The 17,306-nt window shown below is 38.5% G+C and overlaps 1 protein-coding gene across 3 annotated transcripts; it reads right to left on the bottom strand.

Annotated features, from left to right (window-relative positions):
• Positions 1-3,160: 3,160 nt before the first annotated feature.
• On the bottom strand, positions 3,161-17,212 carry LOC309378192 (UPF0462 protein C4orf33 homolog). Of its 3 annotated transcripts, XM_081926224.1 has the most exons (8): positions 17,107-17,212; positions 16,861-16,943; positions 14,709-14,766; positions 12,781-12,961; positions 11,214-11,274; positions 10,628-10,676; positions 5,169-5,368; positions 3,161-3,414 (listed from the first exon to the last, which is right to left on the bottom strand). In XM_081926224.1, the coding sequence occupies exons 2-8, from the start codon at positions 16,932-16,934 to the stop codon at positions 3,327-3,329; spliced, it is 711 nt and encodes a 236-aa protein (XP_081782350.1). In that variant the 5' UTR covers positions 16,935-16,943; positions 17,107-17,212; the 3' UTR covers positions 3,161-3,326. The 3 variants fall into 3 exon arrangements, with proteins under 3 accessions (XP_081782350.1, XP_081782349.1, XP_081782351.1); XM_081926223.1 differs by having other exon boundaries at positions 16,861-17,212; XM_081926225.1 differs by lacking the exon at positions 11,214-11,274 and having other exon boundaries at positions 10,628-10,641; positions 16,861-17,212.
• Between the last annotated feature and the right edge of the window lie 94 nt (positions 17,213-17,306).

The following is a 17,306-nucleotide window of genomic DNA, read 5'->3' as shown; positions in this document are numbered from 1 at the left end:
ATTACGCTCACCATGAAGCCAACTAGTACACAAGGAAGCTTTTTCTGGGTTTTTAAGACACAACATGGCTACACATCCAAGTAGGTTCTAAACATGTTTTGCCATTGTTTTCCACAAGGAACTCTGAGCATGGTAGTTCTGTGAAGGTGTCAAAATCTTCTGTTAGAAAGCCCCATCTCTTCCCTGGACTACATTTTCTAGGGTCCCTTGAGAAAGAGGCATGGCAATTAAAGCATCTAAAAGCTTGAGCAAAGCCTGGCTTCTCTCTCACTAGCTCACTAGCCATAATGTACACTATAGGCAAGGTTAAAAAAATAAGCAACTATTCTGCTCTAATCTTCAGTTGTATATATAATCTTAGTCTCGCTGATAGGAAATGATTCAGTATTCTATTATCTTCAGTGACATGATTTATAGGGATTCTCTCTCTTCAACTTTTCTAACTTGCTGCATGTGCACTAGTTATGAAAACAATTCAGTGGGTGATTTCCAACCAAGTCATGCTCAGAGTAGGCTCACTGACATTAATTGGAAGCCTATTAGGTCTACTTTGAGTATGAATAACATTGGCTCTCATTTAAAGTTTTGCAGTACTTCAATTTATATTCTCCTATGGGCTTTTTTAAACCTTTGTTTATGGGGAAAGATTGGGTTCAATTAAACAGAATTCAGTGGCCTCAATGCCTGGGCTTGTGTTGAATTCATGGAATGTGAACAAACAAGAGTTTTGTCATTAGGAGATTTTTGGCCGGGATTGTTGCCTCACTGGAGTGATTTATTGCATTGCTCTTCAACTGGTGGGTTGAGACCCACTAGTGGGTCACAGCCTCATTCAAGGTAGTTTGCATCAGGAGCACTACTACTTTGCATTCACATGGTAAAAGATTAAGAAATCGGTTCCCAAATGCATGTTTGGGTTAAAAGTGAGTCCTAGGTCTGAAAACATTGCCAGACAAAATGTCATTCTTTTCTTTTCTTTTTCTTTTTCTTGCCAAAAACCTACCAAAGAGCAAAGGTGAGAAATGGTACCAATCAATATTTTTTCAAACATAAATGACTGGGGTATATATTTTCCAAATGAGGCTCATGTGTTTAAAATAATATGAGAGGAATGTGCCATACCTCTGTTGCTGAATACACCAAAAGAAGGAAAATCTGAATCCATAGCATTCCACTGAACTAGGTGGATGACTTTAGAACAGGTTTTTAAAATTATTCCATAACTCTGTGTACGTGTGTGTTCATGTGTGCACATGTCTGCATGAATGTGTAACTCATGAAGCAAAAAGCTTAAAATGAAACCATGAAGTTAAGAAGAAACATATTAAAGGAAAAGCATAGCTCATATTTAGCAGTGCCAAAACTAGTTCACTTTATACAGATTCAGTTATCTCAACAACTTAAAGCTTAAATGATTAAGGAAATAAGTTGTATTTAGGAAGGTACATATTAAGAGAAAATGCCATACTCACAGTTGACCATGTTAAAATATACAAAAAATTGTAATGAGCCCATGCTTAGGAAAGAGCATTGTTCGACTTAATGTAAGTAATGAACCTTTCATGTGAAATGATGTAGTGTCACAACTCATTTGCATCCCACTTAAAGTGTAATTAGGTTTCCCTGACAGCATGGCTTATGGCTGAAAGAGCAGACCTGGCTGCTAAATTAATCCAGAATCCTTCTAGTTAATAACACTCTGCAAAGCAAACTTTGCACACTTTAAAGTTCCTGAAATCACACTTTACATGACAAATTAAAAAGGGATGCTAGTGAAGGCTTAAGGGATGATGGACCAAATTAATCCCTGGAGCTCATTTTACTTGAATTGCAACCATTTTCTTAAGAATAGTGTTTGATCTCAAGCAATTGCATTCAACACCGTGTTGCCATTTTACCACGTTGATAGATGACCAGCAAGTTAACTACAATATCCTTGGGCACCAGGGTTGTAGAGGGCCCAATATACATAAATGATGGAGAGCAAAATGATCACCACTAATTTCATTAATCGTAGTATGCAATCAAGATGTCAATTAGGTAAACAGAACAAAGTAACATTGCAAAATGCCATTTTTAAGGCCAATAACTGCTTCCAACTGTCAAAAGGGGTATTAAAAAGGGAACCTGAAAGAAGGGTAAATATTTCATAGCTTAATTCAGGCAAATTCATATGACTGTTCTTTTGTTACCAAATGCAATTATTATCCTCACTCACTCAGTAGTGTGATGCCTGATGGCAATCAGTACTGTCAGGGTCTCCTGGTGACTAATGAAGATAGCCATGTTTTATCTCCACTGTCAGAGACAGTATGCCTCTGAATACCAGTTGCTGGAATCCACAAGTGTGAGATATTGCTTGTGGGCTTCCCATAGACATCTGGTCGGCCTCTGCAAGAACAGGATGCTATTCTACAAGGGCCTTTGGTCTGATCCCGCAGAGCTCCTTTCACATTCTTGGGACACCATGTGAATGATAGAATTCAAAAACTATGCTTAGCCAATAGTGCTACAACAGAATTCAACAAGGTTTCCAGGAAGAGACAGAAAATAAAACTTTCCTTAGTGTTGGGTGAAAGCATGTTATGATCCTCCCAACTTTATGGCTGACATAATGCTAACCTTTTAGGCTTTCATTACCTGAGATCAGGATATCTATTGGAACATCTTTCTCCATATGAATCCAGCTGTGCCTTAAAGTCATTTTTACAGCATCGCAGCTATGGCAGGTGGCAATATGGGAACAGGCTCCTGTGGTGCCTTGAATAAGGAATACTCTCCCCAGGAAGACTTGCTTGGCATTTATTTTTATATTATTTCAGTGCCAGGCAAATACCTTTTCATTTTCTTGAGTACTGTCATGATATTTCTACAGTTTCTGGTTACTATGATGCTCTTTCATCTATTACTGATTCTTCTTTTTACGGTGTTCTGATTATATTTATTCTTGTATTTGTATACTATTACAGGAAGTCATCCAGGGGGAAATTTATGAAGAGTGAGATATAAATTCCTGGCATAAATGATGACCAAGCTCTTGACCTTTGGTTTAAAGTAAGTATTAAACCAAAGAACAAGAATTTGAGGGAAACAATGATATATAAATAGTGATATATATTGACACCTGAAGTCCATTTGGAGCAAGTCAACAAGCTAAACATTAAAAGGCCCAATCAATTCATTTATTTTAATTGGCTGACTCACTAACACCATGAGACAACACAACTAATTAAATATTTGACACCTCATATCAAAGCACAACACATTGTTACGTGTTTTGTAATTATTTTTCTCAATGATTGACTTGACTTTAGAGATTGATGAAGTTATGACCACAGATCTGATGGAGGCTGGTTCCAGTCTTCTCCCATTATGTCCTTCAGACTGAAATCTTTGAAATATTCTAGAAGATGGCTATCAACAAAACATAAGTATATCAGCACAAGTAGTTAAGGTCCTAAATATATAGAAAGTTTTTTTAAAAAAAAAAACATACGTAATTTTAAAATGATAGCTTTAGGGCAATACTGTTTTGAATAGGAGCATCTAATGTAGATTCACCTGATATGCACCTCCTGGGCTGAAGTGCAAATCAGAAGCAGGGCAATTTCAGAATCCAAATTTGCTTGGTATTCCACTCATTGAGGTGGCTGAGCACTGGGTCTCTTCTTTGTGTTCATTTTCTCCTTGTACAATCTCAGGAGATTATACAGAGAGAGAAATGGCTGCCCCCCCATTCAATCCAATGGTGTACCAATGCCTTTTTCTGTAGTTTTCCCTAGAATGGAACATCATCAGTACCTGTCATTCCCAAAGGGGAATTCATACTGTTTTTAACAGTGTCCAGTGCCAGATTTACATATAAGCTAAACAAGCTATAGCTGAGGGCCCCACTCTCTTGGGCCCCCCCACAAAATTTAAAAGAAAACAAACCTGGATGTACATTTCCAAAATATAAGATAAAAAACAAATAAAATAAAACCTACATACAGCAACAGTGTTTTGTGTTGTGTAGGCTCCTATTTGTTATGTGCAAATGGCTTTAGATACCTATTAGGTCCATAAATTACCATAGAGCATATATTCAACAGAAAAAACAGTGATAATTTGTTGTTGACAAAGGACAGCTGGCCAGATAAAGGATCCTATTACCTTCAGTAGCTTAGGGCCTCATCAAACCTAAATTCGGCCCTGGCAGTGCCAGTTGTGATTCCTCCACAATGACAAGAACTAGGGTGGTAGATTGGTTGGACTAGGACCAGAGAGGTCTCCACTCAGGCAAGAAGCTTACTGGGTGACCTTGGGCCAATCACAGTCTCTCAGCCAAACCTGTCTCACAGAGTTATGGCGATATTAAAATGGGTTCCTTTGAGGCAAGGTGGAAAATAAATGTAACAACCACAACAACTTATGCAATTGGTAGCCATATGTGCTAAATACAGGACTGAACAAGCCTTCTAGAATCCACAAGAAGACATAATGGATGTTGGTTGATAATATATAGTTATCCTTCACCACAAAAGCATTTCCAGAGTTAGCTGAGGAAAAGGTATGTTCACTGCACTGTGGAAAAATGAAGACTGGCCTATCCTCCCATGATCCAGTCACCAGTTTTCCTGTATTTACCTCTTTTAAAGGTACCCCTGCGCATACGGGCCAGTCATGACCGACTCTAGGGTTGTGCGCTCATCTCGCTCAAGAGGCCGGGAGCCAGCGCCGTCCGAAGACACTTCCGGGTCACGTGGCCAGCATGACGAAGCTGCAACTGGCGAGCCAGCACCAGTGCCGCACACGGAAACGCCATTTACCTTCCCGCTATTTATCTACTTGCACTTAGGGGTGCTTTTGAACTGCTAGGTGGGCAGGAGCTGGAACCGAACGACGGGAGCTCACCCCGCCGCGGGGATTCGAACTGCTGACCTTACGATCAGCAAGTCCTAGGCTCTGAGGTTTTACCCACATCCTTTACACGTCATTAAATAGGTCCTAACAGTACACTATGAAATTGTCACTATGAAGAGTAAACAGCATTAATACTCAAGTATATCCCAGTAAAGAATGAAGGATTTTCTAAATGTGTTACGTAAGCAGTTACCGTCAAGAATAAAAAGAAGCTTCAGGAACAGTTGGAAAGCAATTTGAGAGAGACGTGGGTGTTTTGTACTCACAAATTAGGGCCCTGCCCCTCTTTGATCTCTTCTTGTGGTATTGGATAAAGTGCCTCATACATTCTCCCAATACCAGACCCATGGATTGCATATGAATTCATCTTGTCCACACCGGGCGGGAAGTAGTCCCAAGGAATAATTGCTGTGCCATTCCAGATGCCCCCATTTATATCAGCTTTAAATGTCAACGGAAGTCCTTTCTGCACAATGGAACACAAAATACACTCTAAAAACGTCATCACTATTTTCACATAAAGTTGTAGCATTACAACATATTAAGCCACATAACCATTTTAAAACAAAGTTTAGCACAATGCTTAATTATCAAGATAACACTGAATTGCTGCACTTGAAGTTCCTGTTAGCGCTTCTGTGAAAATGTCAGCTGTTGTTTTAAACATTTATAATACCATTCTATCTATTCAAAAATTTAATACAGAAGTTCAATTAAGAGAAGTGCAACTTTTGAGTTTTAGAAAGTGCTTTAATATAATGAACAAAGAAAGATATTCATGTCATTGGAAGACTTTCAGGTAGTATACAAAAAAGTAAGTGGACTTCTTATTCAGTTTCAATTTCAATATGTCCTCTGAGTAACCATCTGACAGAACGGATTAAAAAGGAGGCATAAATCCCTGAAGCCAACATTAATTCAAATAAATAGCAGGAATTACAGGATTTCATTTGTAAAGAGGCAACCACCAGCTGCTTGCAAAAGCAATTACACTAGCTCTATACAGAGATGCCCTAATTGAAACTATTGGTATTGAAGTTGTAACATTAACATCAAAGGAGACGGGTAATAATTTAGATATAGGAATGTGCCAAAGGCAGCATTTGCACTAAATCTGTGCCACTCTAGATCCCTCAGAGATCCATTCCTTCCTTTTCCAGAAGGCCATATCTTGGTAGACTGACATTGGCTATGTACACACTAATCTGCTTGTAGCACAAAAATGCAGTTTCTCTCAATCCAGTATTATTCATGTTTGTCCTCAACATGCTGCCTTCATTGTAGATTGATTCTAGATCCTGCTGTCCACAAGGGTGGGTGCAGTTTTAAAAACATCCCCTTGATTTGGTAATCTACATCTTTCCCTCCCTGCATATACCCCAGGTGAATAAAAGAGGAAGTGAATGAATGAATGAATGAATGTTGTAATATACTTGTATGCATGGAAGGGTTAACTTGAGCTCAGTCATCATTGATTCTAGAATAAAATGTCTTTACAGACATACACTTTGCACTGTTCCACAACTGCCAATATTTGAAGTTCAGAAAAGTCGTCCGGCTACCAATTGACCAGCAAAAAAAAACCAACAGCCCAACCTGTGTTCTTTTAAAGCAACTTAATCTGCATAAATTAACAGATGAAGCTTTTGACTCCATCAAGGTCAACATTATCACCTGCTCATGTTTGTTTGCCAAGCAAACAGGAGCAGGGAAGGGCCCACTGAAAACAATTTGAAACCCTAAACAGAGGTTGATTTAGGACCTCTGGGCACAGATGTGAAGTTTTGCAGTCAAGTCCTGATCTGCCATGGACACACAGTGTGACAACAGACATGACTCTGTGTCTCCCCTAAGCAGGGAATAATAGTAAGTGGTCTTTCAAGTGTGTAGGGATAGGGAAGAGAAAATATTAATGTTAAAACACTGTGCACATAGGATATAAAACCATCCCTAGAACTCTCACACCAGATCTCGGTGATTATCTTTCAACAGTCATTGTGTTTGATACAGATTTCTTCTCTCCATTCCGTTGCTTCCTTGATTTCTTCTTTTCTTGACTCATATTTCTCCCTTTTTAAAGCCCTCTTCAGGCATTCAGAAGAACATTGTGGGTTTAGAGTGAGGTGAGGAATGAGCATGCACACGAGCCCTATGACTGCCATACATTCAGCACCCAGGGGGATCCTAACCAGCTAAATATAGCTAGAATCCTCCCTACAATCAGGAAACCAGGCCCACCCGGAATTCCAATTATATCCAGCTGAATGTGGTTGGACTCTCTTTACCTACCTTTGCACTGAACACACAAAGTTCAGGGGAAGAGGGGGTGGGATGAGTGTGTATGGGGACAAGGGGGGCCGGGCCAATATGTCTGCGCCCATCTCCATGCAGTCTCTCACAGACTTTTGATTAACTGAAGAGGGCTCTTGTCTCCATTTTCCTCTCCCCCGAAACCTGTTTCTCCCTTCTGCTTCCGTATATAAACTTAAGCAGCAAAGTAGAAGTTGCTGCTCCCCTCTTTGCAAACAGAAAGGAAGGTAACCGGAAGCACAATGCCAACTGCAGGCAAAACTGAACATTATATTCAACTAAGCCCTATTCAGAGGAGACCCACTGAAATTAATGAACTAAAGTTTGTCATGTCTACTCTGAATAGGACTAACATTCAATACCATCCTAACACCCACAGTTTAATTTTGTTTATGAAGCTGGGAAGGAGAACATCACTCTTCTCTCCAGCAACTGCCAGATTTAATAATAACTTTGCTCCTGGTGACAAAGCAACTGGAATTTTGAGGCTGTAGTCAGAACCCTTTGTTTAAGGATCACAGTTAAATACTGATGATGGCAAAGCAAACAAACCACCCTCCACCTGTTAGCTCTGTCTGTACTGGTTTTAAACACAGAATTATTTGTTCAGCTCCAATAGTAAATAGGTTATTCAATAAATATTCTGTCAGCTGTGGATTTCTGCTGTGAATTGCTTCACCTCAAGTATATTGCTGGATAGAACCCAGAGGGTGTTGGCATCCCAGATAGCCTATTTCATTTTCTGGGAACAATGATACAGCCACATTTTCATCTGTGTTTTAGATGCCGCATCTTATGCTGTATATTAAAGTCTAAATGCAATCAAAACTGTTGTTCAGAAGATGTGCTTTGAAGCAGAATTCACAAGTCACCTTGAACCAGGCTGGAGTGAATTAAATGAAGATTACCATAAAGGACAGTCTTAAGCCCTATTAGTTCAGTGGCACTTTCCTTGGTAAGTTTATATAAGATTGAAGCCTTAAATCATGAATAAACCACAAAGAGAAAGTTTGATTTAAGTTGCTGATTCTAAATCAGACTTCTCATTTCCACTTCAATTGTTTCCTAAACAAAATCTCACAATAATTGTTTGATATAACTCTTAAAATTTGTTGCTATAACACTAAATAGTAGTATACTACATAATAAGGAAATTTGTGTGTGTGAATTCACCCTGTCCTGCATATATTTTGTGTAACATCTCAGATTTAACACTGATTTAAGAAAGTACAGGGAAACTGAGACCCCACCCTCATATACCTTTCACATCTGTACAAACATTGTTATCTGAACATATTTCTTGATAACAAATGAGAGATATAAAGCTAGGCTTGATTCCACAAAATTAATTTCTTTTTCTTATTTAATTTCAGTGCAATTACTGTGCATTTACCTGACATAAAATCACTGAGAACACACCCAGGTGAGCTTTCAGATATCATGTCCTAATCCAGAAATTTATAGCCTTGAGTGCTGATTCCTCTTTCCAACATTTGCTGAGATGCCCCAAACTAGTACTAACTATAATACTAACTTCCAATGCATGGTTTGAAGTAGGTTTGCAAACCAGACTTTGGAGATTACTAACCTTAGTTTGCCTAATTTGGACATCACAGCAAACTGTGGTTAGAGCAACATGAAAATGGAGAAGAGAATCAGCAGATGAGAAGGGAGGAGGAAATGCATGAGCTTGCAAGCACATCCCCATTTATGATCCTCCAAATTATGGATACTTAATGAATTGGACTTGATGACTATCCAGCTTCATGACTGAGCAGGGAATATCAATCCAGATTTCCCCATTCCAAGTCCAACACTATTCCCCATAACACACCTGCTCTCGTATTATATGATACTGCTTGCCGAAGAAGTAAATAATGTGTTCCCCAATTCCATTCTTATAGCATGAAAAGTTTTTAGAATAAGATGTTCTTACTTATCTAAGATCTTCTATGAAAGTATATCAAAAACTGAAAAAATAAATCGTTATAATATATGCCATATAATTCCTATTCTGTTCACATTGCACAGATATAAACTGACTCATGATAAACAGTAAAAACCTACTGAAACAGTAACATATTGATGCTGTACAAAAATATGATGGTATGCAAATAATTTATTATGAATCTCCATAGCATAACCCATGATTATTAGCTTCTAAATGTAAAATGCCTTTCTATGGGAATATATATGCATTGCTTATAACGTTTTTAAGGAACGCTGAATTGCTCAGCACTAAATAGAAAGGGAAATGGTTTCAGATAAATTTATAGCATAATAAAAACTTTGATGTAAATGCAGGATGTGCCAACAGGTGAGAGTTTTTTTTAAATTAATTTGATCGAATAAGCTCCATGGAACCAATTTGCAAATGATTTGCAGATGTGTTGGCATTGCTTAACTGTATTGCCATGATTTATGTTACTTAACACTAACGCAGATGATGAAATGAATTTATTGTCTGTAATTACCACAACAGGAAAAAAAAGCGATCAGAAAGGAAAATGAGAACTAAAACAAAACCAAAAAACCTTGAACACAGAGAATGGCTATTTAAACTCTGCTCATAAAGCAAACTGTGGAAAACCATTGATTTAATTATACCGCAGCAACCAATTGTACCATTATTTGCAATTGCTTGCAAAATTCTTTAGCAAAATGACCTTATCTGATCTGGAGAAACTAGGTCCCATTATTTCATACACTCATTTATGAGTAATTTCCGCTGAACATCCATTGAAAATTATTCATGAATGCATTTTAGATGATGCCATGGCCAGGACCTCCATTAAGTTAAATAGCGGACATATAGTAATCAAATAACTTGGTGCAAAAATATTAGTATAAAAAGAGCTGCAATTTTACAGAGTTTTACTCATCATCTTAATCCCTGCAGTGAACTAAAGATGGTCACATTAGGTGGCAATCCTAAACTCACTTACCTAGGAGTAAGCCCCATTAAACTCAGCAGGCTTACTTTTAAATTGGCATGCATAGAATTCCACACAGCTGTTTGCAACTCTGAAGAAGAACACATGGTGTTCTTTTGCTTCGTTTTACACAGTAATAGAAGACTGGGTGCACAATGCGCATACAATAATAGTCACAAGTTTTATGTACTCAGGATGATGAAAAAAGGTAGAGGGTGGCACCCCGTGGCATCTGCTGCCTAAGGCAACTGACTCACTCTACCTAATGGCACGGTCGGCCTTGAAGCCACCCACAAAGATGCAGAGGGGTTATGTTAATGATTTATACATGCATTCTATAATGTCAGCATACACAAATGTGAGAATCATTGTGTTCATAAAACAGGAAATATACAGACAGCATTCTAATCAAACCTTACTTGGTTAAATGCTTGCTTCGTTTAATTTAACAACAGAAAATTTACATGCAGAATTCTACTTACTTCAATACAATCTCCTGCAGAAAGAAGTAATACAAGATGTTGGCCATGCCTACCAAAACAAAATCATGAGGATGAGGGGTGGGTGGGAATCAATGGTATTGTCAAAACAGGTTTCATAGGAATACAAAACAGTCAATGTAACAATTTAATGAATTCCATAGCAGATTATAGAAAAGAACAAAATGTTGTGAGTGCTGCCATAAAATGGAGTATGTTGCCTTCACTTTGGGTAGACTTAGCCATTGGTTTCTGGAGCTAGGAAAGCTCAGGCTGTGTATGCACTGCTTTTTATTCTGGCTCCAGTGCACTCCCACTGCTGGTGTTTGAAGCCATGTAAACTTGACGTTAGCCACAATCTATAGCTAACTTAGTTTCTTGAGAAATATTGCTGTTTGATGTGTGAAAACAGAAGCCACGTTCACTTCACAGTTAAGCTGAGGTGTATACATTTGAGATAGTTACTGCACATGCTCAGATGACAACTTCATTGATAGGCATTCAGGAGAATGTAACAGTGTGGGACTTCATCTATAAACCAAAGTCTAAAGTAATAGACACAATGTGTTGTTTACATGGCAAAACTTACGGGCAGACTTCCACTTCCAAATAGTTTCTTGTTGCACTATTCAAAAAGAAGGATTCAACCACTGTGAAAGAAATAATACCAGAATGTTAGCATGTGAGGTTTGGAAGGAAGGGGAAAGAGAATTAACCAAGGAATTTTATTATTATTTCAGAAAGGCAAAAAATTCTTCATCTTTATCATAGTTCACTCTCACATCTATTAAATGTTTCACATACAGTTTAACTCAAAAGCGCATGGGTTCTTGTTTCAGATAAGATCTTTCTATGGATTCTGTAACAAACTGGTTCATGTTTGGATGAATCTGGTTCACCTCCATGTAATCCATACACTGTGATTCAAAAAACATGTTGACTTAGTCATGTCTAAAACCTTGTGCATATGCAGTAAGTGAGTGAGATTGTTGACTTTCACCCCCTTTGAACAACAAATCATCTTCTAAAACCCTCGATTTCAAAAGTGGTTTGCCATGTTACATGTGTGTGAGCGGAAGGAAGGGCTCACCTTCAAAGCTCTTTGGGGTTCATGGGACTAATTATTTAGTTCTTTGGGTCCTGCCATATCTATGGGTGCTCTGTGATGACTGCAGACACTTTAGGTTTCTGTATCTCGAACACTAAAGTTCATGACAGGAGTTGCTGTATTTTTATATACCAATATCTGATTTTATTCATATCCATGGCATATTTCATGCTTTGTTTATTACTTCACCCCAGTGAACAGCAGACCTTCATAGCATACCACAAACTGCTTTGAGAATTCCCATCAATTTTAGAAAAGGTTAGTTGTGTTTCATGTGGAACTGCTGTTTGGAATGCCCAAAGTCCTTCTTCCAGCATGCTGAACTAGCTGAGTTGTTTTAAAAAAACTAAAACAAAATGCTCTTGGCTATTAAAATGTTATCATGTTATTACAAAAAGTTAAAATCCTACTACGTTTAGTAGGAGCTTTCGGGGGTTGAAGTAAGTGAAGAATAAAGCTGTGTGTATAGGGCAAATGTAAATAATGACCAGGATTAAACAATGATCTGACTGTGCAATCTTAAGTGGAAGAGGCATGAGGTACAGACTTCCAGTTCTCCCACACTGGTTTCAAAGGGACTGTCTTTGCCAACTCTAAGCTGAAATAGGAGAGAGCATTATCCTGGAGTCTCTGCAATGAATGAAGGGACATTAGATCTAGTTTGCCCAAGCCACCTTTTGGGCTACTGTGAGAGAAAGAACCACCATCTCTAGATATATACCCATTGAACTATTTACAGCATAGCAAGTCCCCACACACAACCTCAACAGGCATGACCCTTTGCCAGCAGAGATCCATCTCTACAACATCCCACCTATTCCAGTTAGTGCTCATGCCACTTTTAAAAAGAAATGCACAAGGTTCCTTCATTTTGAACTTGTTTGGCAATCCAATTAACAGGAAATACTTCATCTCAAGAAGCACTGTACACATGAGCTCTTGATACACATTAATACTACTGGAAAAAACTGCTAGTTGAATCAATATTAGTTTTCTAGGCCTGAAACGTTACCACTTTTTGTGTTGTGTATGCTTCATAAAACCTCACCTTCATAGTCCCAAAGGCCATCAAAAGGCTTTCCAGGTTCACCAGGTGGAGCTGGAGGATCATCGAAGAATAAGGAGTTCACTTCCATTACTAAGCCTTGAACACCAGGTTTAAATGTGATAGTCACTGGATCATGCAAAACCGGTATGCTGTTCCAGGTATTTACAATTTTATATACTACCTACATAAACACATTAAAAGTGATAAAGACTTATATTATCTGGTTCCAACAGAGTTAGTCTGAGGCTGTTACTGCTACATTTCCTTAATACATTAAGGGCGTTTTCCCCATATTATGCTATTTGGGCAACCTAGATATTGCAGTGAATATGACTGTAGTCTTCTGGGGACAAACTTTTCCCCACAAAGGTTTCCAATGTGCTGAATCAGATCCAAATCAATTAAGCATGCTAATTAGAAAACAAAATTTTAAAAGAAGTACATGCATGTTAGCTGCCTAAGTGGCTAATAAAAAATACTAATAAAATTTTCTAATAAAACAACTATCATTAGCAAATGTAGTTGAAGCGAAATATTAGATTAGGAACAAAAATAAAAAGTGCACATTATGTGATTTAAATGTTACAAAGTTTTAGCTGTGGGTGTTTACTGGAATACTTGCAAACATTTTAAGACCATGACAACTCAATAGCATATATTTTCCTATCATTTCTGGAATATGTTGTGTATGTGGGGTGCCTGGAAAAGACCCTGATGTTGGGAAAGATTGAGGGCACAAGGAAAAGGGGATGGCAGAGGACGAGATGGTTGGACAGTGTTCTCGATGCTACCAGCATGAGTTTGACCAAACTGCGGGAGGCAGTGGAAGACAGGAGTGCCTGGCGTGCTCTGGTCCATGGGGTCACGAAGAGTCAGACACGACTAAATGACTAAACAACAACAATTTACATTTCAAAACAACATAGGCTTTCTAGGTACAGTCACCTAAAAACAGTAAAACTTTGAAACTCCCTAGTCTAGCTGGTACTGTGCTCATTCATTCATTTAATATCAAATCAATCATAAGTGGGGTGGGGCAATATGGAGGAATATACTGCCACATCCCAAGTCCTCTGAGCCAGGCCACAACAGAAGGTGAGCAGGTGATTTATTGTTCTTTTTCACAATGCCAGCTCCAGAGCAGTACAGCCTAGGGGCCTGAAGACTGGGCCCCTCCAAGGGCTGTGGATTCAACAGCCTGCAGCATCCTATTTCAGAGCTTCTGATTGCTTTTGCTGATAGGACAGCTGCCAGAAATAGTAGTTTTCTGCCACCTTGGCAAAGTTGGCTTCCTGCAGCAAAGGACACCTGGCCCCAGTGGCAGCCCTCCTCTCTGCTGCCAAAGGAGCACCAATGCACCATACAGCCTGTCATCTCAGTAGAAAGTGCAATCTATTTTATTTTATTTTACTATATACAAATAGAATGCAGAAGTTTATGGGAGTTGGAATCCCAACAACATTTACAGAGCCATAGGTTGCCCAGTCCTGTGCTAAATGAATAGTCTGGGGGAAAGTAAAGAACAAATCTATTTCCACCTGTAACCAAAAGGTGATTTACCAAAATGGGCAATCTCAGGGGTACAGTACAGATAAACTTCAGCTGCTGAAATGAGCCAAAACAGAATGCTTTTGAGAAGCAATAGAACACAGCTAACAGCTGTTCATCTTGCAACATTCAAAGTCAGTGCAAGATTACAGTTCCTTTAAAATGTGAATAGGAGACTTGATGAGAAACACAGCATCACTGCACTTAACATTTTAATGCAATCGAGAAAACGAAATATAAAAGGTAACAGCAGTTGAGACTTCACCATTGCATTGCATTTAATCTCAGTAACTGATATGAATTTTTTAAAAAATACTTTTCACAATGTTCTCATTCTCTTAAAAGTGCAGCATTTTGTGTAACCGTATATAAATTCTCACCTGTCTTGTTTCATTCCTCGCAAATTTTGCCTCATGATCACTGAACACAGCACTTTCACTTGGGGAGAAAAGATAGGTAACAATAGATGAATGGAATCTACCAGCATTAATCTGTGCTATTGCACTACATTGTTTTATTCTCAAAATGCAAAACATCAGTTTAGAAACTGCAGTCCCTTTAGGGTTATATGGAACCAATGTGTGGTTCTATTTTGAAAAAAACAAAAGCACAACTTCTAGAAGAAAACTTAGTAGGGATTTCCTAAGCATAACATTGTTAACTTTAGTCTCCCATCTAGTGGCAAAAAGCAGTAAGAGTCAAAGTTTCTGCGATAAGCCTATTAACCCAATAATTACAGGGGGAGCAAGACACCTTAATTTTATATATACGACTATAAGAGTGATAAAATTTCATAGAAAGTGCAACAACACAAAATTCTTATTTTCAAAACCTTGGAAGCATTTCAGGAAGTATTAGGCAAGATGAATCCTCATTTGGATTGATCTGGAAGACTTAAAACAATGGCTGTAGGTCTTATCACGATGTTTGTCCACCTTTGGTCCCCACGCAGGACTCAGATGTCACCCATGGTTCCTAAAATCTGTCAGCATGTGACAGTGACCACACCCCAGGAACACCTTCACCTTTCCAGCTAAACTGGATGAAGGTAGCTGATTAGTTTCAAGCCCTTGGTGAGTTAGGGATTTTCTGTGTTTGAAGACAGACTCAAGCAGATTGAGTGGATGAGACCAATAGTGGGTCCAACAGTAAAGAAGGTGGTTTCTGCATGTGCTATAGAGGGAAGTGAGGAGCAGGTGGGGCTTGTCAACCTGGGAATGTAGTCCATCTAGGACCTAGATTCTAGGTGAAGGAAAATTCTGACCCTAAACCTCTGCTGCCTTGCTGGATACCTTCAGGAAAAGAAAAGGCTAAGGAGTACACCCTAAAGAAATCCGGAGTGGAGTCTGTAAGATGGTTGGATGGTGTCCTGTACACCTCTTTCCAGCAACTACTGCAGCCAAGCTGGTGTCAAATATATTGCTCTGCTTTCCTTTGGTTCACATCAGTGAGGTCAAGGGGGGGTCAAGTCTAGGGAGCCCAGGACCGCCATACAACATTGCCCAGGCTTGTGCTCTGAGGAGGTCACTTTGGTTACAAACACAGAGGTCTGACTTCACCCCCAGAGGTACACTCCATTGTCTCTCAAGATAGATCGATGCCAACAAAGATCTTATCATGTAGATGGATGACTCTTGGAATTTGTGAACAAAAATCACAAAATATTGCACTGGTTTGTGTTATATTCTTGTAGCTGTTGGGAAAAGATGTATTTAAAAGAATGAAGAAGTGGGGAGGGGGGAGTCTAGCAGATAAATGCATGCATACACCTTTCTGCATATGCAATAATAACACTGTGGGGGGATACTGGGTTTTGTTTTTCATTACTATGTTAAACATTTTTGTGTTTTTATAATCTAATCTGATCCTCAGATGAAGGGCAGATATAGAAATTTAAATAATAATAATAATAATAATAATAATAATAATAATAATAATAATAATAATGCAAAAGTGTTTAAGCAGAAGAGTAAGTAAAAACCCTTGCTTTTAAAAAAAAGAGAGAACCATGACATTTCCAGGACTCAAATAATACTCATTCACAACATCTGCATATGGTGTACAGTGAAGCAGTACAGTAGTGCCGAGGGTTTGTTTTCCCCCAAACCAATTAGATCACTCCTACAGAGCTTATAACTTAAACCAGGCTCTTTAGTGAAGAACTTTTCATCCACTCTGCACTGTAACCATCTGTGTGTTGGAAGAACAGATTTGTTCTGCCATTCTTAGTTTCCCCCCTTTTATTGTAATGGCTTCCAACTATCCCTTCTTACAATAGGGAATAAAGTTTCTGCTTTATCACTATGCAATCCACTTAATTTTTTTTTATAGATGATAGATGGATAGATGATAGATAGATGATAGATAGATAGATAGATAGATAGATAGATAGATAGATAGATAGATAGATAGACAGACAGACAGGCTGGAGAAAGGAAAAATCAACCATACGTATTAAACAAAGCTTTCTTTTTCAGTTGTGTTACAGAGGAGAACTGAAATAAATGATATAGAAATAAAGTTAACTAGTACCTGCTTAGCACGAAATGGTGGGCAAAGTCAGGAAAGCAGGCAGCAATAAAAGCCACAGCAAATAAAGTATTCATTTTTAAAAGCTATCAGGCAGAACAAAAAATTACGTTTTATATAGCAGCTAGATGAACAAAGCTGAATAGCCATTGGCTTTGGAGGGTGTTTACTATATAAAGAAGAGGTAATTGATAACACATCCTGGCCTTGGCAGTGTTTTAATAATTGACTAAGACTTTAGTTGGCTACCTGTTACAGTGTGTTAAAGGGAAGCATTTTGGTCTGGTACTTAATGAGCAGAATTCAGCATCCTAATCCCTGTCAATCATTCCAGCAGGATACCATGGGTCAATGATCCTGATCTTTCAAGAGATCCAGAACGATGAGCAGGATCACACTCTCCCTGCCTTTTTGCTGGTGAACACTGTCTAGTTAACAGAATATCTAGT

This window comes from Podarcis melisellensis (genome assembly GCF_964234715.1).
Source record: "Podarcis melisellensis genome assembly, chromosome: 9".
Taxonomy (NCBI): Eukaryota; Metazoa; Chordata; class Lepidosauria; order Squamata; family Lacertidae; genus Podarcis; species Podarcis melisellensis.
Note: the sequence above shows the minus strand (reverse complement) of the source record. Positions and strands in the feature narration are given on the sequence as shown.